General features: G+C 40.5%; 1 protein-coding gene and 1 long non-coding RNA gene across 3 annotated transcripts in view; one reads left to right on the top strand and one right to left on the bottom strand.

The window, feature by feature from the left end:
* SPATA5 (spermatogenesis associated 5) overlaps window positions 1-22,633 on the top strand; it is a 325,613-nt gene extending 302,980 nt beyond the window's left edge. For both annotated transcript variants that reach the window (XM_032858133.1, XM_032858124.1), the window contains one exon: window positions 22,313-22,633. In XM_032858133.1, the coding sequence (XP_032714024.1) occupies window positions 22,313-22,489 (177 nt within the window). In that variant the 3' untranslated portion in view covers window positions 22,490-22,633. The remainder of the gene's footprint in view (window positions 1-22,312) is intronic.
* LOC116868106 lies at window positions 18,346-22,238 on the bottom strand. The gene is made up of 2 exons (XR_004382743.1): window positions 21,962-22,238; window positions 18,346-19,584 (listed from the first exon to the last, which is right to left on the bottom strand). It is a non-coding gene; the product is annotated as an uncharacterized LOC116868106 (long non-coding RNA).
* Window positions 22,634-23,318: the final 685 nt, after the last annotated feature.

Genomic DNA, 23,318 nt, shown 5'->3' with positions numbered 1-23,318 from the left:
ATAAAAATAATTTTGCTTTCCAAAAACTGTGAACATAGATGGCTTGCACTTTTATATTCCTTTGTTTCTGATAGTCTAGATCAAATGCTCCATAAAGTTTTTATCACCATGAGATCTGTAAAGCATATGTTCCACCAGAAAATCCTTCTAGTCACCAGCTCTCTGGTTTCCATAGAGGTGATGATGGAAACTTACTTATAATTCCAGACTAGCATTATGCTGCCAAGGATGTTTATAAGACGTTAAATTCTGATAAGGGGGATAATGTTTTATCATTCTTGATCCCTGAATAATACTGCATATTAATGGTTATGTAGCATTTGGCTTCAAAATTTCTTACTATATAAACTTTTATTTCATACTAGTATAAGTATTCTGCTACAAAAAAGGTAGAGATACTTGTCTTTTTTATAGGCTTAGAGAAGATCTGCTGTATCTCTCAAATGCTTCCTACCATTATTAGCATCTTTTTGTTCATCTACTGGGAAAAAAAAGAAAAGAAACAAGCCAAAAAAATCCATCAGCTTCTCTTATTCAGAATGCAAAATTTGAGTCAAACCCATTTTCATAGGAATGTTCTGTGTAATGGGGAGTTAACTATCTAAATCAGGGGTCAGCCAACTATGGTGTGCAGGTCAAATCTGTCCCACAATCTGTTTTTGTGAGACCTGTAGGCTAAGAATAGTTTTACATTTTTAAGTTTTTGAAGAAAAATCAAAAGTAGTAATAAAATACATGAAATTCTAATTTTAGCATCCGTAAAGTTTTATTAGCACACAGCTACACACATTCATTTTCATATTGCCTGTGGCTGCTTTCACACTAGAGGGACTCGAGTAGGGACAGGAGGGACTGTCTTCTAAAAAAAAAAGTCTGAAACATTTGCTGTCTGGCCCTTTCGAGAATAAATTCACTGGCCCCCGATCCAAATCATTTCATCTACCACTCTACCCACATGCTTATACACACTTTCCCTCCCCCCCCGCCCTCCCATCCCCCCTCTTTTCCCCTTCACACACAGACATCGTTTTGAATTTGGTAATTACAATTACAAAGACATCAAATCCTGAGCCTATAGTAATTCATAAGCGGAAACACGTTTTAATTTCCCTTTGACTTGTAGCTCTCTCCTCCCTGTCTGCTTTCCGTTTCCTTTGCAGCCTTTATAGAGAGTTTCTAAGGCCACGCCATTTTCCCAACATGTTTTGTTTTTAAGGTGGGGGTTAGATCTTGATACATTTTTTAACTTCCATGGAAAGTTCCCTGTTAGTATGTGGTCCCATTTTTAACCTATTTGCAGACACCCCCGATTATCTAAAATCACTTTCACATGGGGCTGAGGTTAAGCTTTATTTCTCTTGGCATGTCTCTGCCACAGCAGACACTTCCTCTTTGCCTTGAAAGGACAAAACGATGTTCAGCTGTCTGGGCTTAGGCCCAGTATTTGATTTATACATTATTTAATTTCCTCCTGAAAATTGGAAGCAGGGCTTTCAGGAATGGAAGTCAGTATTTTTCATTTGTTTAAGAACACTTTTAGGTCTAATATAATCATCAGTAGTAGATGTCAGCATGATTGGGGGTGACTTAAGGTAAAACAAATAAAACATGAATACAAAGGAAAATTATTTGACAGTAGAGAAGATCTGAAGTTTTTGAATAATCATTATTGTACGTGTTACTAAGGTTTTTTTGTGCTAATGTTTATTCAACAAACTTTTTTGAGCTACATTTTGGCGCACCTGTCCTTTACCCATTGAAGGAAAGACCTTTCAGCATTATGTTACAGTTGAAATTTCGGGGTGATTAGAAGTTCGAGGGGAACTTAATGTAACCATTCTAGTGATCTTACAGAGGATTTTTTATTTCTGTCTGAGCTGCTACTGCATTTTATCTCCACAATTAAGTTCATGCACGTGCCAGGATATATATGCCAGAGTAGTTTGAAATTCTTACAGCAGTGAACTCAGGAAATTAAAAATTAACTCTGGAAATAGCATTTCTTGTTCTACATCCCCTTTTGGGTAGTGTGTTCCTTTTTAAATTTTACTTAGGTTGTTGTCACAACCTGTCTCCTTTTTACTACCGAAGTTCTCAAAGAGTTTGGCACACCTAATGCCTCCACTTCCTCGCTTCTAAGTCATGTCTCAAACCCTGGCCATGGTCTCTACCTCCCTCTGCCACTGCTGAGCTGATTGCGCTGTTTCCTCATCTCCAATCCAGTAACCAGCTCTGAGTCCTTGGCCTCCTAGCCTTTCTGCCCATCTCCCAGAATTCATATCCCCTTCCCAAGACCTTCTTCTGATTTTCCTGGAGACTGTTTCAGTTTCCTCTAACTCTTCTTCTCTTGTACACATCCTCTCCTAGCATCAAGCTAAGCTAAAGTATTCCCAGAGTTCTTGTTTCTTGGACCTCTTCTCTCCCTAACTCTTCTCTCCCTAGCCATTTCCTTCTTATCCTTCCTTGGTGCCTGAAGTACTCAAAGAGAACTTAGAGATGGTCTGAACTTCTGTGAAAGAGGCCTGCTGAAGCTGGTGGATGTGACTGACAGACCCTACAGGCTTTGAGAGGCATTAGGAAAACAGCATAAATCCACTCAGTGTACTTTTAAAGAGTACCAGCACCCCATAGTCACTGAGATCTTCCCTGGTCAGGCATTCATCAGTCAGAAAGCCATTTGGGAGCCGCAGCTTTGCAGAGCTTAGTATTTGTGGTGTCCTCAGAGCTAGGAACAAGCCGTGCTTGCCCAGGAGTCAAGGATCCCTCTGCCGCGAGCCCCAGGATACTGTGCTCAGGGTAGTGATGGGGTCAACAAAGGGAAGGCCAAGGACAGACTGAATTCACACTTCGAATATTTTCAGGAATTATTTGCAACCACTCAGGAATATAAAATAGTATTCCAGCTGAGAGCTTTGTTTAACATTCCATTTAGCACTAATCTCTACTTAATCTCTACTATTTTGATTTGGTTACTAGGTATTTAGTGCAGCTCCATGTTGCAGAAGGCTGGCCAAGAGCACACTAGAAATCAATAGTAGTCATAGCTAGCTTTACTGAGTCTAGACGAGAACATGAGCACACAAGTTTAGTGGTTCTGAAGTTTGTAGGATAGTTGTTTTTTTAGCTCTTGGTAAGCCTTAATATTCTACCAAAGTTAAGTACGGCATCTACTCTAAGGCATAAAGGCCATATTTAGTCAAAGAATAAATTGTTAGGACTGAAGTCCTAACTTTAGTTAACATTGTCAAATATCAGACCTTATTTTTTTCATTTGTTCTCCTTCTTTTATCCTCATTCATTCATTCAACACAATTTATTGAGTATTATGTGCCTGGTACAGTTCTAGGCACTAGCATATGTTAGTGAACAAAATAAACAAAAGTCTGTACTCTTTGTGTGCTTCATTTTTGTGAGGGGAACAAACCAACAAAATAAGTTAAAATGCAATACATGGTTGTTTCAGTCAGAGGAACACACACCTTTTGATTGCAGGGTCATGATTGCAAGCCCTATGTTGGGTATAGAGGTTATTTAAATAACTAAAACTTTAAAAAATCATAAAAGAATTAATTTAAAAAGAAAATGCAGGGGCGCCTGGGTGGCTCAGTGGGTTGGGGCTTCTGCCTTCGGCTCAGGTCATGGTCCCGGGGTCCTGGGATCAAGCCCCGCATCGGGCTCTCTCCTCAGCGGGGAGCCTGCTCCCCCCCCCCCGCCTGCCTTTCTGCCTACTTGTGATCTCTCTCTCTCTCTGTCAAATAAATAAATAAAATCTTTAAAAAAATAAAGAAAGAAAGAAAATGCAGTATATGTGATGGCAGTAGCAAGATAGGGAGCAAAATAAAGCAAGAAAGGAAGAGAAGATTTACAAGGGAGGAGGCAGTAGTTGTCAATAAGGTGGCCAGGAAAAACCTCCCTGAAAAGGTGACAAGACCCAAGGCAAGTTAGTTATCCAAGGAAAGGTCATTTCAGAAGAAGAAACAGGTGCCAGTGGTTTGAATAAGACTGAGCTTTTTATACTTAAGAACAGTGAAGAAGCCAGTGTCATTGGAATGAAGAATGTGGGGGTGTTCCAGTGTTCAAATGAAAAGAAAGTGGGAGGGTGTGATTGGTATCAAATGCTGCTGATGGATCAAGTATATTGAGAATTGAGGACTGATCACTAGATTATGATCTTAACAGAGCAATTCACCAGAGGACCACAAGTCTTGTTTCAGTTTTGAGTGAGAACTGGGATGAGAGGAACTAGAGAACAGCAAATAAAGACAGCTCTTCCAGGGACTTTTGCTGGTGGTGGATTGAAACAGGTATGGAGACAAGGGAGGGATTATGCTTTTAAGATGAGTAATTGCAACATATTTTTATGCTGGTGGGAAAAGTTGATTGTATGTGGAGAAAACAATTACAGCAGCAATCTTGACTTAGGAAAAAGAGAATGAAGTCCAGTACTGATCTTAACAACCAAAATAGTTCATCCATTGAAACAAGAAGGAAAGGTAAGTGCGCAAGTACAAATAAATGGAATAGGGCAGATTGAGTGGCAGTAGCATATTGAATGTTCTTGTCTGCCATGTAAACAAAGTTTATTTCCAGTGTTTGAGTAAAATCTACAGTATGCCTGTCATGTGTTCATTTACTCACTATCTCTAGATCTATCTCCATATTTCGCCAGCTTGTAAATGATTCATACATGTTTTCTTTTATTGAGCAAAAACCTGTCTCCTACAGCTTTGGTCCTATTTCTGCTTCCTGGAGCCTCATGAGAGTGACAGTGCCAGTCCTTCTCCATGAGTCTTTCAAGTACTGGAGGGTTGACCTGATTTCTCACTGCTGACCTCATTTGTTCTGGCCACCACACCTACCCCTCAGCATTTCTGTTGGCATATGCTGTGAGCCCCCTCACACATCTGATCACAAGCTCTCCCGACAGGGGCCAGGCTTATCTCGTTGGTTTTCATTTGTTAATCAGGACTCATTTGTCCTGGCCTTTGGGGCCTTTTTTCTCCTATGTTTGTTTTTTCCCCACATATCCAGTGTTACTAACAAATATTTATACCTAACCAGCATGCTGGCAAGGTTTTTATCTAATGCATTTATCCTACAGACAAAGCATAGCTATTAAAGAATCACCTCCAATCCAACTTTTATCCACCAGTTAGTCCCTTGTGATAGGATTGTCAATTCTCAGTTTTCACATGACTCCAGGTAAATCAATATCTAATCCAGAAGATTTAGGCAGATCAAGTGGTATGGGGCAAAGAATAAAGGATATATTAGCAATGGGTTTAAGCCTCGGTGGCTGGGAGAATGGTATATCCCTGAAAATAAGTTCATGGGGCAGGCAGTTTGCAGATCAAGATGACACATTTGATGTTAAATATTTCGGGTTGTAGGTGCCTGGACAGAGGCATGACTTGAAGATGAATATTTCAAAGACATTTGCATAGGAGTGATGTTTGAAGAGAGGAGAGTAGATTCATTTTTCAAGAGGTGATAGGTAAAAGACTAGAAACCAGAGGCCAAGTATAACGGATCTGTATTAGAAATGTCTACGGCACATAAACATGTGATCTTCTGAGAATTAGGAGCTACTCCTAGCATATTACCACGTATGTGAAAAATAGATATAGGAGAATCACACTGGTTTGAATCAGGATAAAGAAGGGTCCTGATTTTCCTGTTTTCACTTCCCTAAGCCCAAGCATGCTGCTGTGTCTGAGTTCACCTTAATTCCACTACTGTACTCATTACCACTAGGACAACCATTATAACAGAGTGCTTGTGGCAGTAGTGATCACCAGGACGCAGTGACAGAGTGTGAGCTTCAATAGCCAGATTTCAGAGAAAAGCCAGATGAGTTCTGTAATGTAAAGCCTCTTGCCTATGTGGAGAGGTTGATTGGTGACTGGAGCTGGTAGAGGCTGGAGGCCTTCACAGGCTGTTTGGAGCTGAGAGAAGTGGAAAATTGGAAGAACAAAGGCAAAAAGAAGGGGGGGGGGACAGAAAATGTGATTTTTAAGACTCACCTTTTCTAAAATTTTGAATGAGCAGTGGTTAAACAAGATTCTATAATCATATCCATGCTACAGTGAATAGGAGCATCTTACCGGTTCTTTGCTTTTTATTTTTGTACTAGCTGAGCATTTTAGACTTTGACCAACATATAAATGAATCTTAAAAGGGAACAAAAGACTGGAAACAACTCAAATGTACAGTATTTGGGACCTGATTGAATAAACTGTGCAGTTGTAAACAAAATAAGAAATAGCTCTCTATGTAGCTTTAAAGTGATTTCTAGGATAAAGTTGTTAAGTAAAGAAAGGCAAGGCAGAGAGAAGTGTGAATAGTATGCTAAAAGAATTGTAAGAGGGGGAAGGAAAGCTTCCCTTTGTAAATATATCCCAACCAATAAATGGAGAAGGAATAACAAATAGCACCATTTTGCTGTATTTAATAAAGAACTTAGACATTCATAAGTGACTATTAAACCATAAAAGATTACTAGACGCTATGTATTCCAACATCATATATGAAGTATTTGTTCCCAAAATATCCAACCACTCAAGCCTCTAGATCTTATTGTGAGCTTACAGAAAATACAGGAGACAGAGGAATGTGTTAAATCACACACAGAGATGCTGTCAAGAAAATAAAGAATGTGAGAAACTGTATAGGACATATAATCTAGTTTATTCAACATAAATTGTAAGGAAGAGAGGGAGAGAATTTTTTAGACATGAGATACAGTAACTAATACAAAGTGTAGGTCTTATTTTGATCCCAATCTAAACAAAATAGCATGGAATACATTTATGAGTAATTGGCAAAATTTTAATACTGACTAAATATTGATAATATGAAAGAATTGCTATTTTTAATGTGAAATAATGATGTGGTTATGCTTTTAAAAAATTTTCTTAAAAAAAAAAAAATTCCTTTTTCCCAGGGGCACCTGGGCGGCTCAGTTAAACGTCTGCCTTCAGATCAGGTCATGATCCCAGGATCCTGGGATTGAGCCCCACGTCAGGCTTTCTGCTCAGTGGGGAGCCTGCTTCTCCTTCTCCCTCTCCCTCTGCGGCTTGCCTGTTTGTGCTCTCTCTCTGTCAAATAAATAAATAAAATCTTTTTAAAAATTCCTTTAGGTATATGCTGAAATATTTATGGATTGAATGTTATGATTCTGGGATTTGCTTCAAAAAGCTAGTGCTGTGTTGGGGTGAAGATTAGAGTGAAGATGAAAGAAGATCAGGCATGGGTTGCTCATTGCTAAAGCTAAGTATCAGGCAAATGAGAGTTCACTGTACATTATTCTCTCTGCTGTGGTGTATGTTTGAATTTTCTGTAGTTTAAAAAGAAAATAAAGTGGGGAATTATTGTCTCCCTAAATGGTTGCTAAGGATTTTAGTCTCCTCTATCTCCCCTTTCTCCTCTATTCTCAGGGGCAAGAATTGGGCAAGTTTACAAAGCAGGGTGGCGCTGTAGTGAAAGACACTTGCAAGCATCTTTCGGCCTCTTAGCTGGTAGAATGAAGTCAGTCCTCCAAGCTTCGAATGCTGTCTGTTTCATTCCCCTTGCTCCGTTGGCCTTGTCAGCACGCATTTCCAGTTACATGCTTTTCCAGTTACAATTGAATTTAGGGACTGTCTCCAAATGAAATTTCCATAAACTTCCAAACTAAACAGCTCCAGACTTGAGGCTTGTATCTATTAGCTATTTATGACCCCTCCCCCACAAAAAAGTTGAGTTTTTGTTTGTTTTCTTTTCTGATTTTCACTGTGACTTCTCAGTTGCTAAGAAAGAGAATGGATTTAACATATAGATAGCATTGACCATAACCCATGTTGAAATCATCATTCAAAAGAACAGCTTTAATTTTTCCTATAGATTCCATGATCATTTCCAAAGAAATTAACTGGTGGCCCCTAAGGCTTTTCAACTTTATCATATTTTGGATAATATCTGTGGCCTGGAAATCAGTTGTATAGCTCAGAATGTTATCTGGACCCCTGATGAGCAGCGTGGTCTAAGAAAATGGCAGCTGGGAGCAAGGGAGACAGTTGCACCACTGGGCATGAGTTCCAGAGTGGCACCTTCTCAACAGAACGGTTAGAGATAATACAATCTACAAGTTGCCAAGACAGCATTTGAGAGGAAGCGATATATAAGCCACATAAACTGACTTACATGTAGAGGAATATAAAAGCCACTTTTTGCATTCTCTCTCTCATTCCCTCCACCCACCAACATAAGCCTGCCTTATATTACCTGTACTTCCAGCCCCCAAGAATCTTCACTTCCTGCCCCCCAAAAACTACAGAGTTGCTCAGTCATCCCAGTGTGACCACACACACACACACACACACACACACACACACACACACAGTTGATCTGGGTACAGAGGAATGATCTCCCTCAATTTGACCCCATCTCCATACCCTCTTCCCCAGTCACAGTGATTGGACCAGGCTACTCAGGCTTCTTTCCACAGTTTTCATAACCGGCACTAAGAAAATGAGGACTTTGTGGTAGCTGAAGCTATAAGATATAAAACATTTTTGCCATGTTTTCTTCCATGTGGGAAAAACCACTCTGTACTTAAGGAGGACTAAAACTCAACCCAACCAAGTACAGAGAGAAGCCAAGATCAAAATTAGGGAGAGAGAGTCCTGATAACATCCCAGTCTCTGGTTCCAGTTGGTCGGCTGAGCCCAGCCTCACTCTTGTCCTTAGGTTCTGTTAGATTCAATAATATCCTTATAATAAATACCTCCTTTTGATTCAAATTATGTTTCTGTCCCTAGCAGTTTAGTCCTAATATACAGCAGATGTCACAGCTGATTACACATATTTGCAGACATAAGAGAAGCTGAGGCAGAATTCAGTCCACCTTGCTCAGAGGCATTCACAAATGTAGTGTGAAAACTACTCATGAGTCTCCTTTGATTAAAGTTAGCCTGGTTGCATTTGTTATGGCAATTAAAGAATACATGGCTTGAAAGTCTTTCAAGACTCGGGTTTCTTCTTAAAGAAAATAAATGAAAAGTGTTCATTAAAAGATTGATATAAAAATTTAATAATTCTGAGGTTAACCTAAAACTTAGCCTAATCTTCCATGGGAACATTTGTGTATGCGTGTGTGGGTTTTAAATTCCACAAATATTACTGAAATGAGCAGTCGGCAGAAAGATGTTTTAAAATATTTTGTTTCAGCATGTAAAATCTCGTTTTATTACAGAAATCTTTTGTTAAAGGCACAGCTATGCTGGGTTGCTGCCAGAGTGATGGGATTTTAAAAGCTCAGTTTATTTTTAAAAGATTTACAAATGCTGGGCTTCAGAACTACTGATGGTAAAATGTACATCACACTTTTTAAAGACTATCTACTTATTTGTTTATTTATTTATTTTAAAGAGACAGCACAAGAGGGGGAGCGGGAATAGGGACAAGCAGACTGAGCACAGAACCCCATGCAGGGTCCGATCCCACAACCCTGAGATCACAACTAAGCTAAAATCAGGAGTCCGCTGCTCAACCCACAGAGCCACCTATGTGCCCCTTTAGTTCTTAAACTTACATCACATCTTGTGAACTTACATTGCATCTGCAAATGAGTGTGCGCATGCATGCATGCTTGTGTGTGTATGTGCACATACACAGTTGTCTGCATTCCTATGTATATGTGTATATGTTGATGTAGAGAACAGAGTAGGATGGGGGAGAGAATAGGACAGACCTGTAAAATAATCCAGCATTTCCCTTGGCTTGCATACTCTGGTGTAAATATGGAATGAGTACAATAGACATCTTGAACACACTTAGGAAAGATAGTATGGGTTTATTTCCAGTTAGATACCACTGTGCCAAAATGGAAGTGCTCCATTACCAGGTGTACCCTATCTAAAGTCTAGCGATCAGATCTGCAAATGAAAAAGTACACCCGTAAGAGGAAAGTCTTGATACTTGCTTCAATTTTCTCTACTTTACAACATTATAGAGTGCTTTTATGTCCATATTTATCATTTATAATAGACGATACATTAAGATTGCAAAATCATTTCCATTGTATTATAATTCCCTTGTGTTCAGTTGATTCATCTCTATGGAAAAAAAAATTCCATCATTAGAAATGTCTACTAGTTTTTTCCCAATGATACATTTTTTGATGATTAGAAATCTGAGGAAAGCTCACCTAATATAAAATGAGGTAGAAGTGTAGATACAGTCTTGAAATACTCATACTCAGATTCACTCAATTTTATGTCTTTAGGTTTTAAAAACTAGATGAATAACCTGTGCTTTAAAAAAACCTCATTAGCTCTAAACATGTACCAACTGCTGCATTTCTCATAACCAAACCAGTCCCACTAAGGTATAATTTAAGGCACCATTTTAATTAATTTTTTTTTTTGAAACATGATTTCTTAACTATCAATAAGTAGTTTCATCTACACCTTTTCCCACAACCGTTTCCATGTCTGTTGATTGCTCTGAGGGCTTTCTCATAGTTTTTAGTTTGGTCTTTACAAGTAGATATTTTTCAGTCTTTCTTTAGGAGGCTTTCTGGCTTTTTCATTGCTGAACTTGACAGAAGCCTTATTCTGTCATAAGCATTTTTGCAAAGGAGTTTGGTTAACAGTAGTTAAGAAGGAATGCTTAGGTTTCATAATCCATTACGTAATGGACTTAATGGTCAGAAGAGAGAAACATATGAGTGTTTTGGTTAAAGCCTTCATAAACCAGATTATCTTTATTTCCCACCTTGACTTGGATTATGAGTAACTAATGAAAGTGATTGTGCTATGTGGCTTTTACAAGTATTTGTAACTTCTTCTAAGTTATATCACATATATATATATATATATTTTTTTAAGAGCTGTATCTTACTACTGGCTTTCAAATCAGTAAAATCATTTTTTTTTCTTTTTACTGGACATGCCGTAAATAGAGTTCAAAGTGTGTCTCACTCCTTACAAGACAATAGGCCATATAATTTTGCAGATAAAAAAACAAATCCATCAGTTTCTAAATACCCAATGTATAATGTTATTACCAAATATCAAAACCTACATTAGGTATTGAAATCTGAAAATTCATTTATGGGTTAACTAAAATTACACATAGTTAATATTTGTCACTTATAAATTCTAATCTTATCTTGGGTACTTGGCTTTTCATTCCTTAACTAGCATTCTTAAGTTTGCAGTCTTAGTGTATTACCTTAGCTTTTTTTAAATAAGCAAAATAAGATATTGGTCTTTAGGTTTTTTTAAATAAGCAAAATAAGATATTGGTCTTCATGGCACTAAAGACCTAAGAAAGTTATACCTAGGGACAGCTGTTGAATGTTTATACGGTACAAGAGGAAGATCTAAAAAAGCAAAAACTACTTTCCCTTTACAGTGATTAACTCAATATTGCAACTCCTGTACTCCTCAACTGTGATAATTCTAGCCAAATACATTCTAGAAAGAGGAAGATAGATATTACTATGAAGCATTCATAGGATTTAGGAAGGTATGAAATATAGAACAGTGGTTCTTAAGACTTTTGGGGTAATGGTTTCTTTTTAGAATATGATGAACACTTTGAACCATCTCTCTAGAAAAAAAATTTGTGTATAAGTTTTCATAGTTTCAGTATATCCTTAGACCCATTTGGGTATCTAAGGACTCTAGGTTAAAAATCTTTGTTATATGGCCAATAAATGCACAAAAGTGATATTTTGTATAAAATGTGATATCCATAAAATAAGTACAAGATAAGTAATTGTATTGTCTTTTCACTCCCTGTCATGTGCTGGTGGTATACTTAGTGTTTGCTCACCAGGACCTATCTTCAGATGCCCCTCAGTTAGCTACAAATTGTCAAGTCTTTTTTTTTTTTTTTTTTTCTGTTTAACACAGATAGCCATTAACACGATACCATACTTTTTAAAATGACTTTAGAGATGCCATGAAGACTGCTGATCAGTCGGACCAGCATGCAGCTGCTCAGAAATGGAAAAAAAGAAAGGAGTTTATTAGAGATTAACTCTGTATAGCATGACTAAATGGGCGAAGGTGGTCAAAAGTTACAAACTTCCAGTTAAGAAATAAGTATTTCCTGGAGAGGTAATGTATAGTATAGTGACCATAGTTCATAATAGTGTATTATGTATTTGAAAGTAACTAAGAGGGTACATCTTAAAAGTCCTCATCACACACAAAAAAGTGCAGTGATGATAGGTGTTATACTGTAGTGATCATTCACAATAATACATGTACTGAATCATGTTATATACCTGAAACTAATATAATGTCATATGTCAATTATAGTTCAAAAATAAAAAATAAAAAGGACTGGCTATAAATGGGGAAAAGGTTCTAACTCCCAAATACTCCACTTTGTGAAAGTTCAAAGATCACAAATTAGAATGCAAAGAAGGCTACCCAGGGCATCTCTGAGGCTACAGAGTTTCCAAGGAGACATTTTATGTTTGTGTTGGGGGTGGGTGGGAGCAAGATGTGAGGAAACACAGGGTGTGGTTTAACACACTACCTAAACCCTCCACCCACTCACCTTGACCCCAGCCACTATCTCCCTATCTCCCACAACACTGGCATGAAGAATCAAACCCTCCAGACTTAAAGGGGAGTCCTACAGCAGGCTGACCTTTGCTGGGTCTCATCTCCCAAGAACATGCCCTGCCCTGCTTTTTCTCTCCTCTTTGCCTGGGGCCAACCTCAAGCTCCCCCCCCATCCTGGATGCTTTTACCCAAAGTCTTGTGCCTCTTCTAGCTTTCTGGCCATAGCCTGGTTATCAGCCTTAAGATTCACAAATATACACCTCAACTAGGATGACCCATTGTTCTCAAGACATTTTTACTTTTTTAGTCCATAGTAGATAATTATCTTGGCTGCAGTTGTCAACAGCAGGATGTGTGTGTGTGTGTGTGTGTGTGTGTGTGTGTGTGTGTGTGTTTTAAGGCAAAAATTAATTTATATCACTGTTCAGAGATGACCTCAGTGGGAGACCTTTTTTGCAGATTCCCAAAGGTCAAGAGACATGTTAACTTGGTATGTTTGAGGAGTAGAGCGTAGCAAAGACTAAAGAGCCTCCATGGGAATTCCAGTCTAGTGAGGGAGATAGACATTTACCACAAATAACTTTATATCCCTGGTGACAATTGTAACATGATAGAATAGTTCAAGTTGCTACCAGACCATAAAACAAGTGATCCTAAAGCAATCAGGCCTTGGGAGTTAAGTGAAATTGCCTCCAGGAATGCCTCCCAATGGAAACATTTACACTGAACCTTGAAGAGTAAATAGATTAGCCAGTAGTCTGTACATCTTGTTCCATGAAAGCATTTTGTTTTCTTCACCACTATATTCCCCTGGGTACCTTGTTTCTGGGACCTTGTAGGTGGTCAATAAAGACTTCTTGGATAAAAGAATGAATAGAGGTTCAACCATCTATTTGCCCTCTCACCCCTCTCCTTCCCTGCCATGTGGTTCCTGCTTTCTCCATTCCTATAACACTTGGTATGTTTTCTTCAAAACTAAAAATACCCTTTTTGATCTTGTATGGTTCAATTAATGTTAGAAACATTTAAAATTCCCCTAAGTGCAGATGGTTGTAGAAACAATAAGAATGAAAACTCCACATCTTTCCTGCCCCAAGGCTCTGTGGAATGATGGATTCCTTTGTAAATTTTTAAAAAGTAAGAACTAGTGTGGCCTCCATGCAGAAGAAGGTTGCTCACTTGCTGTACATATACTTCAGCTATATGTGTTAGAGACCTCAGAATAACTTGAAATCAGTAAAATTCAGCAACCAAGGGCTTTTCCCACCTTCTTTGATGTCATTGTGCTTTCATGTGTTTTTACAGAAATTCTTACTTTCTTTTGACTCAGTGGCATTCTGTGTGGCATTCTAAATAGTATGACCCTAACATAATCCCAGATGGATGGATTATGCTAGGGTTTATTCTGCAGACAATTCAAGGGACTTTAACCCAAGGGCAACAGTTAGGTAGTTTCCTTAAATCTGGAATTTGCCCCCCTAAGACCCTCACTTCCACCTCAGCACGTTGTGGTTAGGTGTCATTCTAAAGTACCCCAAAGAAGCGCCACTGGCTTCCCCTCTGAATTCCCGCCCTGTTTTGCGCTCCGGAGCTGCTTTCTTGGCAGTTTGGGGCGGCCCTGGCCGTGCGTGCCCGCCGGTGACAGTCTGACTTCCATCTGCTGCTCCGCGGCCAGGAGCCTGCTGCGCTCCCTTCAGTCCCATCTTTCATGCCCGGGCCATTCAGCCACCTTTCAGCACGTCTCAATGGGCCGGGGAGAATGGGCCCTCGGCGTCCACGGGAGCACATAATCTCCCAGGTAGCCTCCTCCTTGAAGCACCTCCAGTGCACGCTGTTCGCAAACAGCAGGACACCACTCTCTACTGGGCTCCTAATCCCTCAGACACACAGGGGAAGGAGGTCGCGGGGCTGTGAAAGAGAAAAGAAAGGCGAGGGGGCGGGCGGGCGGGAGCGCACACAATGTCCGCCCGCGGCCGCCGGCGGCTGCGCCACAATCAGCGCCAGCTGCAGCCCAATTAAGCTCAACAGGTCACAGGTGTTCCAGACAGAAGATGCTTTTCACAAAAACCACTTTCTTGAAAATACCTAAGACTTTTTAAAGCACTGCAGCCCATTTCTTTTGGTAGATTCTTTAAAGCTATTTAGTACACTTGAAATACAAAGAAGCTGAAAAGCACATTTAGGCCTCACTGGAAGGCGCGCTTTCTTCTTGCCCAACAGCAGGAGCGGCCGCGGCCCGCCCGCCGCGGGGCCGGGGAAGCTCGGCTCTGCCTCCGCGTGGATTCCGTGCAGCTGCCGGGGCCGGCTGCGGCTTCTCTCCTCCCCGGCCCCCTCTCTAACGACGCTCTCTGCCCGCGCGGAGGATTGCCGCTGGGCCCTGTCCTTGTCCTCGACATGACAGATCCCGGGGCGGCAGTGGCGGTTGCGCCAAGAGCGTTGAAGCAGCTCTGCCAGGACCCCGGGGAACTAGGTGTTCGCATTCAGCCACCCAGAGCCACGTTTCTCGTCCAGGGAGGTCACCCCGTGCAGACGCCTTCTCCTCTAGCACATTTAAAATCGCCCACTTCTTTTTCTCCTCAGATCTGAGCGCCTTCTTTGCCTGCAGAGTGGGGTGACGGGAACCCAGCAGAACTTCAGCTGTGGGCTAAGCTGCCTTCGGGACTTTGTGACCCTCCCGCCTTCCTTTGGAGGACACAGATAACCTCTGCGAGGCACTTGGGAACTTCGTGACGGCAGTTCTGTTAGAATGTCAGCCTGCCTGTGGGAAGTGAGCAGTTTTTAGCTCCCTGATTAGGCCTCCTTGGGGCAGCGTGCTTTTTTCCCAGCCTTATAGCTGCTCGTGGATTTGTGTTGCTGATGTCCTTCCCATAATCTGCTTACAGTCAACGGAAAAGGAGGGCGCATACTACCTACCCAGGCCTTATCTGGAAATGGAAGCAACTGTACTTAAATCAATAGTGGGGTTCCTAGTCTTTCAGCGCCCCAGGAAAGAAGATGGTGCTACTGCCAAACTGGAAAGAGCAAGGGCAGGGTTATAGCACGGGTCCATGAATACCGGAAGTAGCATCCAACTCTTCAGGTTTTCCTCCCTACCGATTAGGTTTTGGTAAAGTCTTTGCCTTGACTGTTTATCACATCAATTTTTTTTTTTTTTTAATTACTACTGCCTGCTTAGAAACCATGTGGGTTTTAATTTTCGCAATACACCCGTTTCTCTTTTGCTAAGCTGAGCCACCTGTTCAAACTCTTCTTGTCTCGTGGTGGATTGGGGGAAAGAACCGTAGGCTATGTATAAGACGTTTCATTTTTTTTTTTTTTTCCCCACAGTGAAGTAAGACATTGTTCTTATTCTTCATGGCATTCAGAATTCTGCACAATTGCCTCTTTTGCCCTTTTGCATTTAAAAGTGAGGTAATTAGATTTCCCAAGGTTCAATGGTCAAGAGCCTTCTCATCCTGGGAAGTTGCTTCCCCACACCCCTCCCAAGTGGAGTTGTCTCACGTAATCCAGTTATTGCTGTATTGTTGTTCTAAAGGCACTGCTTTTTTCAGAGGGCAAGCATAGCATGAAAATTCATACTTATATGTCCTCTTTCCTCTCTGAGGTACTTTTTGCCTGTATTTGAAAACGATGACTATTTTCCCCAGTGACTTTGTTTTGAAGATTTCTGAACATTTTCATGAAAAATCTTTTCCTTTCCTACCTCTTAGGAACTCAGTTCAAATATGCCTAAATCTTTCATATAGAGAGTTCCTGCTTATTTTATGTTGTTTTTCAGATATCTGATAGCTCTATTATTATTACAGAATCCCTGGGAAGGGAATTTGTGACATGCTGGCACCAAGTAAATGGGTGTCGTGGCCACCGCAACAACAATGTGTCTTAGTTTAGCTTTGACAGTGAAATCTTGGGCCCACTCTGCTTGTTTTTTGTCTCATTTTCTCATTTTCCCAGCTGGCACTTTTGCAGCAAGGCATATATAGATCTTAAAAGGCTGGGTATTTGTTTTTTAATCAAAACTGAAAAAGAACACAGACAACAGACACCCAGTTTTACAGAGCCAGCCAAAACAGTTACAGCCTAATGGCGAAAGCAACTTTGCTGGTAGTTGGCTAATAATTCATTTAAATGATCTAGTCTGCAGCCGATGGAGGAAGAAGAGGACATGGTGAAGGGATTAGGGGAAAGCTTCCAAAATCCTTTTTGCCAAAAATGTTAAGGTGTTCTAGTGCCAAGAGTTTTCTTTCTAAACGGGTTGGTTTAACACTCCAGACAGTCTGTGATTCAAATTCATCTATTCTACACATCTTCTCGTGAGATTCTTCTATAGCCTCATGGGAGAAATTCACCAGAATTCCCCCATCACTGACCAGTCCCAGACCACGTGTGGTTTTGAATGTGATGCCAGCAGAATGATGAATTGTGTGGGCCCTGAACACACTGTAGTGAGATATATGCAGACATGCATGCACTTACCTCACTATGTTGTCTCGCAAACTTTAGAGATAGAGAAACATCCTACTTTAAATTGAAAGCCCTTCTTAGTTTCTATAGCCATCAGTCCAAAACAGAGAGAGAGAGAGGTAATTTATCTAAAATGCCATCACCCTTACAAAGCTTAATACAGAAAAGAAAACCCCTCAGCAGTTCATTGATGCCACATTATTTTCATCAAATGGGACAACAGACCACCATTTGTACAATTTTTTTGTCCCAAAGCTTCCATTTCAGTCCTCTAACCCTATATGTATTACTGCATTCTTAGTAAATGTTCAAGGTTATTTCTCAATGACAATGTACCTTTCCCCTTGACAACCCAACAGATGAGTTCCTGTCCCCATGTAACAAATTTTGATACCCAAGAAAGCATCCCTCAAAATAACCCAGGCATACTTGTATTCTTGGCAAAAGTTCTAATTTATATTACTTCTAAAGCCAGAACTCGATTCAAAGTAGTATGCCAAACTGAAACATTGCTTCGGATAACATATAACGGTGTTAAACAATTTTTGTTTCTGATGTTACCATTCCAGAGACTTCAGTATAACTGACAAAGTATAGGCTATGTGAAATGTAAGTAAAAATATTATAGGATATGTGCCAAATATGAAAAAGATGCATATAATGTGTACTTTGTAGAAACTTGTTTATAGTTAAGGAAATGTTCGGTTTGATTCAACAAATACGCATTGACCATTTGCGTCTCCAGAGCAAAAGCGTGTGCTGTGGCTGCCGCCCTTTGATCCCGTTAAACAGACTGGTCCTTCTCCAGGCTCTTTTTTCCTCTTTTCTCTATTCTGCAATAGGAGAGAGCAAAAGATTAAAAAAAAAAAAAAAAAAAAAAAGGATATGTGAGAGGCAAAAGCCATTCTGTGTCCTGGTTGAATTGTTCGGTGTGGGTTAACATCTCCCAGAGTGTGTGCTGAAGATCATCAATAACTTGAAAGATAGCCACAAACAGGTTGTTCTGCCAAAACCAGGGCAAAGGGAGACTTCTGTGGGAAACCGTGGGTTAAAGAAAATTAAGCAGATTACTACTGCCAGCCTTCACAAAAATCTTTCAAATTCTACTGTGCAGTGTGGGAAACAGAGTCTATGCATTGTTACCTAAAACTTATTTGATCATGAAATACTTCTTCCTCTGAAAAGACACTCATCTGTCAAGGGGAATGCTGGCATGGGCCCTGAGAGCAGGTAGCAAAGCGACACTTCTCCTGAGAAGTATGAGTGACACCAGAGCAAATAGAAACCAGCCTTCATGAAATGAGCCTCTTAAGAGTACTTCCATTTTCAGGCATACCTTTTTATTTGGGTTAGGAGAGAAGAACCAGTAATCCATTTAATGATTTTCCCTTTGGAATTTCTAAGAAGCCCTTTCATGGGGAGAAAATAAAAACAAAGGAAGCTTTAGGAATTATTCTCTGTCAGCTGCTTATGCATCAGCTGCTTGTGAATTGGGTGTAGAGCTTTAGAGAGGACTGTCATTGACTAGCCTTCACTGTTATTATGGCCCACATGACTTCTGAAAACTGTCATTTTATTTTTAGTGACATTTTGATGACAGAACTACTCTTCTCTCTTTCTTTTTTTAATTCTCCATTTGGCTACACAATCTCTGGTCTCTTTCGCCACCACCGTGCTGTTTCTTTGCCCACTTTATTCCTCCTGCTCAGAATGCCCTTTTCTGTTCTATATGCGTATCTAAATTCTGTCCTTCCCACTTCGGTTTATGGAGCAGTAATTTCTCTCTTCTTTCCATACCAAAGCATTTTTCCTATAGCCTTGCTTAACAGTACCTCTAATACCATGCCAGATGGGGCAGTTAATTGACCTTGGTCCCCTGCTGGTGGGGGAGCACCAGAAGACAGCTAGCCATGTCATAGACATCTCTGGATCCTCTGCCTGGCCTCATCTAGTGGTTGTACAGAGTTAGCTATCCAGTGGGTGTTGATTGATGAGCGACGAGGTAATTATTTGTAGTGTCCTACTTCCTCTTGGTTACTGGTTGTATATTGCTAAAGGAAATATGATAGGAAAATAGAAGTGGCAGAAAGTTCTTCAGGGCATCCCTTATAAATGTTATGAAACAGGAAAACCTTTTTTGAAGCAAGTGTTCAATTCAGACTGTCCTCCAGTTGCTCTGGAAGGGCGGATGACTGTGGCCCTTCTGTACAGAGGAAGACACCTTCCTATGAGGTGCTTGAAAGTACCAGTATCCAGCTGCTCTGTTTCCTTGGCCATTGTCTCTCGAAGGCTCCCAGAGTCATCTCTATTGAATTCAAACATTTCTCAGTGTTCTTGTCAAAACTCTGTCCAAGTTTTCTATACCTCACAATTTTGTAGTTCTCCAAATTGGATGGAATTGTTAATTAAGGGTCAGGCCAGTAAATACTAAATATAGTAGGACAATTACTCTTGAATGTTAACATATGTTGAGGCTGTAAATTACAAACATCCTGCTTTCAGGTGGCTGTTACTGCTCTGACCACATCTCACCACCAGTGTCCCTTCAGTCACAGTTCTGAAAGCGACCAAAGAAAGGCAAAAAGCAAGTTAGAAATTGGGAAAATCTATACACAGAGATACAACGGAAAGAAAGTTGATCTTCAGAGAGGATTTGCTCAGGGTTGCTGACCCCAAGGACAGCCTTCAGGGCATCAGTGACCCGTCACTTCCCACTACCTACATTTCCCTACCCTGCCTTGTTAGGCCACCTGAGATTCTAGTGATTAGAGGAGTATAACCATTCCTTTTTTTGTCCCAAAGCTTCCATTTCAGTCCTCTAACCCTATATGTATTACTGCATTCTTAGTAAATGTTCAAGGTTATTTTGATACCCAAGGAAGTATCATTTGATACCCAAGGAACTATGATTACTGTGTACTGAAAAAGGAAGCCTGCTAGACCAGCAGTTCACTTTCTCAGCTGTACCAGCAGCAGGAGCTACTCACTATGTGGCCATGTAACCAGATTCTGGGAACTTGGAGAGGGTCGAGGCAGCCTTGCAGTCACCTCTCTTTTCCTCAGCCCAGACTCCCCACAGCCCACCCCACCACCTTACACATGCTTATCTGGCCACTCCATTGCCATCCTTCCATCAGATGGTGCACACTATTAGGGACATCACTGCCTTGTATAAAACCTGGTGGGGGGGGGGGCAGTGTTCACATAGCAATAGATTAATACAGTCCTTAGTAATTGTCTAGCACATGTGGTAGGGACATGTGGTAGGGACTCAGTAAAATTCTGGAGCCATCGTGTGCTGGGTCCGGTATTCTCTGAGATAAGTCTCAGTTATGAAGTGTGCAAGACATGCATTGGCCCAGAGCTGGTGACTTCTCTACTCCACTTAGCCAGAGAAGGAGCCACATAATGGAACATTCCTTGTACTGTCTCAGAGGAAGAGCTTAAAGTCCACCAACCAGCAGGAAGCTCAGGCCTTTTTGCCTCTTCCAGTGATTCTTCTTCAAACTTCAGCCTTGCAACCATTGCTTCAAATTCTTGCAGATAACAGGGGCACTCGAGGGACTCAGTCAGTTAAGTGTCTGCCTTTGGCTCGGGTCACCATCTCTAGGTCCTGGGATCGGGTCCTGGGATGGAGCCCCGCATTGGTCTCCCTGCTCAATGGGGAATCTGTTTCTCCCTCTGCCCCTCCCCACCCCCACTCATGTGTGCGCACGCGCCTTTGCTCTCACTCTCTCACTCTCTCTCAAATAAATAACTAAAATCTTTTTTTTTTTTAATTCTTGAAGATAGCAGAAGTGTTGCTCAGATGGAGGGAAGGAGAGAGTTGAGGCTTTCCCTGCTTGGTTGTTTTACCTCCCTTCATGGAGGTCTTCAGGGTCACTTTCTACAGAGTGGAACCATCAGATAACCAGTTTACCATGCTGGGCATTTCATGTGCTTTTATTGTGCTTATTAATTATTACATCTTGTTTTCAAAATAACTCTTTTTGCACCAAAACGTGTGATGAAGTTGTTTTTACAAATCCCTGGAAGTTTTGCCCTTTCCTTTAACAGTTGGTAACCACTCTTTTTGGAAAAGCATTAACGTGCATAACCACTGTAGTCAACTTCAGGGCTCATTAATGAAGCCCAGAACTAATAGTTACATTGTCGTAATTTGACAAAGCCATCTAAATCTATGCATGTTTTTTGAAAGCTCCCTAAACATGCTGCTAAATCCCCTAAAAAGCTACTAAACTGCTTTGGCAGCCATTAGCCCAGCATAAGCAGAGGATCTCTTTTCAGTAAGTGAACAAACAGAGAAAATATGCTGAATGGCTGGACAAATGTGTTTCAGCTGGCCCTTTCATTTACCGATATAAAGGTGCAGTCAGTATCAATCACTGTTTTCCCTGTTGCCCTGAAAATCACAATATCTCTTTTCATCCCACAAGCTCTTTTCACCACAGTAATGTGTCTTTAGAATGACACTGGCATCAGCCTGCTTCCGCTGTCTGAAGTCCAGAGAGCTTAAAAACACATTTCAGGATTCAAGACTTGAACCTTCCTCCCCTTCCGCTTTCCTACCGCCCACTCTGTCCTCCCTCACTCTGCATACACTCCACCCCCTCCCCAGATTCTTTTTAATTCTTCCAGCTTTCCTCACTGAGTAAACAAAATTCACTTCTCTGTTCTAATGCAGCTCTCCAAAGTAAACGCAGACAACTTCTCTCCGATATTCCCAAGATCTAAGAACTCCGTTCAAGGGATGCACATAAAGAAATGCTTTTACATGTGGGCAAAACCTCAGAGGTCAAAAGGAATGTAGAAATTCTATGCCCTGACAAGTGTGCTGATGAGCAGGACCTTGCTGCATATCAGGGTATCTCCTTCCTCTGCCCTCACCCCCTTATCTCTTGGTTCCCACCTGCCCCCGGCACATACACACTCACCTTTTGTCACCTTGTAGCAGAAATATGTGCCTGCACGTGTGTTCCACCTTTACCACTGCGAGCTTCTTGAGAACAAATGCCGTGTCTTAAATCTCTGCTAGCCCCTCCTGATTCTGAATACTTAATACGTTGTTTTGGAATGAAGGCGATTACTTTTTATCCTTCTGAAAAACGAAGCGGAATAAGCGTGAAGATCCATGTTAGCGATGTGCTTCTGGTTGTAGCAGTTACCACAGAGGAATATTTGAAATACTACGTTTCTAAAAAAAACAGTACTGATTGTTTTTTCTCTCTCTTTTTTTCTTTTTTCTTTTTTTGTATGTTTGTTTTTATTTCTTTGTTTTGCTTCAGGTTATAGCTGTCTGTAGGGAGGCAGCCCTTCTAGCTCTGGAAGAAGACATTCAAGCTAACTGCATTACGAGAAGACATTTTACTCAAGCCTTGAGCACTGTGACACCGAGAATTCCTAAATCACTGAGACGTTTCTATGAGGAGTATCAAGAGAAGAGTGGGCTACATTCACTCTGACGAAGGATACATATTCAGTGTGCTAAAAATGCTTTCTAGACAAAACTTGTTTCTCTTTTAAAAATTTGTCTTGGGCACCTGGGTCACTCAGTCTGTTAAGCATCTGCCTTCGGCTCAGTTCCTGAATCCTGGGTCCTGGGATCAGAGTCCAACACTGGGCTTTCTCTCTCTCTCTTTCTCTTTCTCTGTCTCTCTCATGAGTAAATAAATAAAATTTTGTAAAAAAATTTGTCTTGAGAGTGTCCAAAAAAATCCTTCATAAGCAAAGTGTCTGAAATATGTTGACTGGAATTGAGAGGCTTCAGTGTTTAAAGACATTTTAAATGAAATGGATACAGTAAAACTATCCATAAAAATCTCTGGACACAAGTTTTATCTGGAAATTGTGCTGATATTTAAAAAGCAAACTTTAGCTTTTTCGTTTTTGACCTAGTTTATTCCTCCCATGAAATGCTTTCCTAACTCCAGAATCTGTTTCAGTCTATTCCTGAATGGCCAGCCTGTGAACATCAGTTTTATACAAGAAATACAAGATACTTGTTGATTAGTCCATAGTGAGAAAGATTTACAGATCTTTATTTTTAAAGGCCAGCCAGTGAAATAGCCAAATGCACCAGCCAGGTTTATATGGTCTTGTTTCCAGGTATGTTTTTGTTCTTATTATAATTTACACCTACATTTTTGCTTTGGCCTTCTTAATCTGTACTAATGGCAATTAAAAAAAATTAAGAGTTATTTCATGTAATGCTCTTTGCAAATTTAAAAAAATAGGAATTATAAGCCCAGTCCAGGCCTAGAGCAATAGACCTGTTTTGTTTCATACAACACT

This window comes from Lontra canadensis, unplaced genomic scaffold (genome assembly GCF_010015895.1).
Source record: "Lontra canadensis isolate GAN:19392208 unplaced genomic scaffold, GSC_riverotter_1.0 scaffold1, whole genome shotgun sequence".
NCBI classification, from domain to species: Eukaryota; Metazoa; Chordata; class Mammalia; order Carnivora; family Mustelidae; genus Lontra; species Lontra canadensis.
Note: the sequence above shows the minus strand (reverse complement) of the source record. Positions and strands in the feature narration are given on the sequence as shown.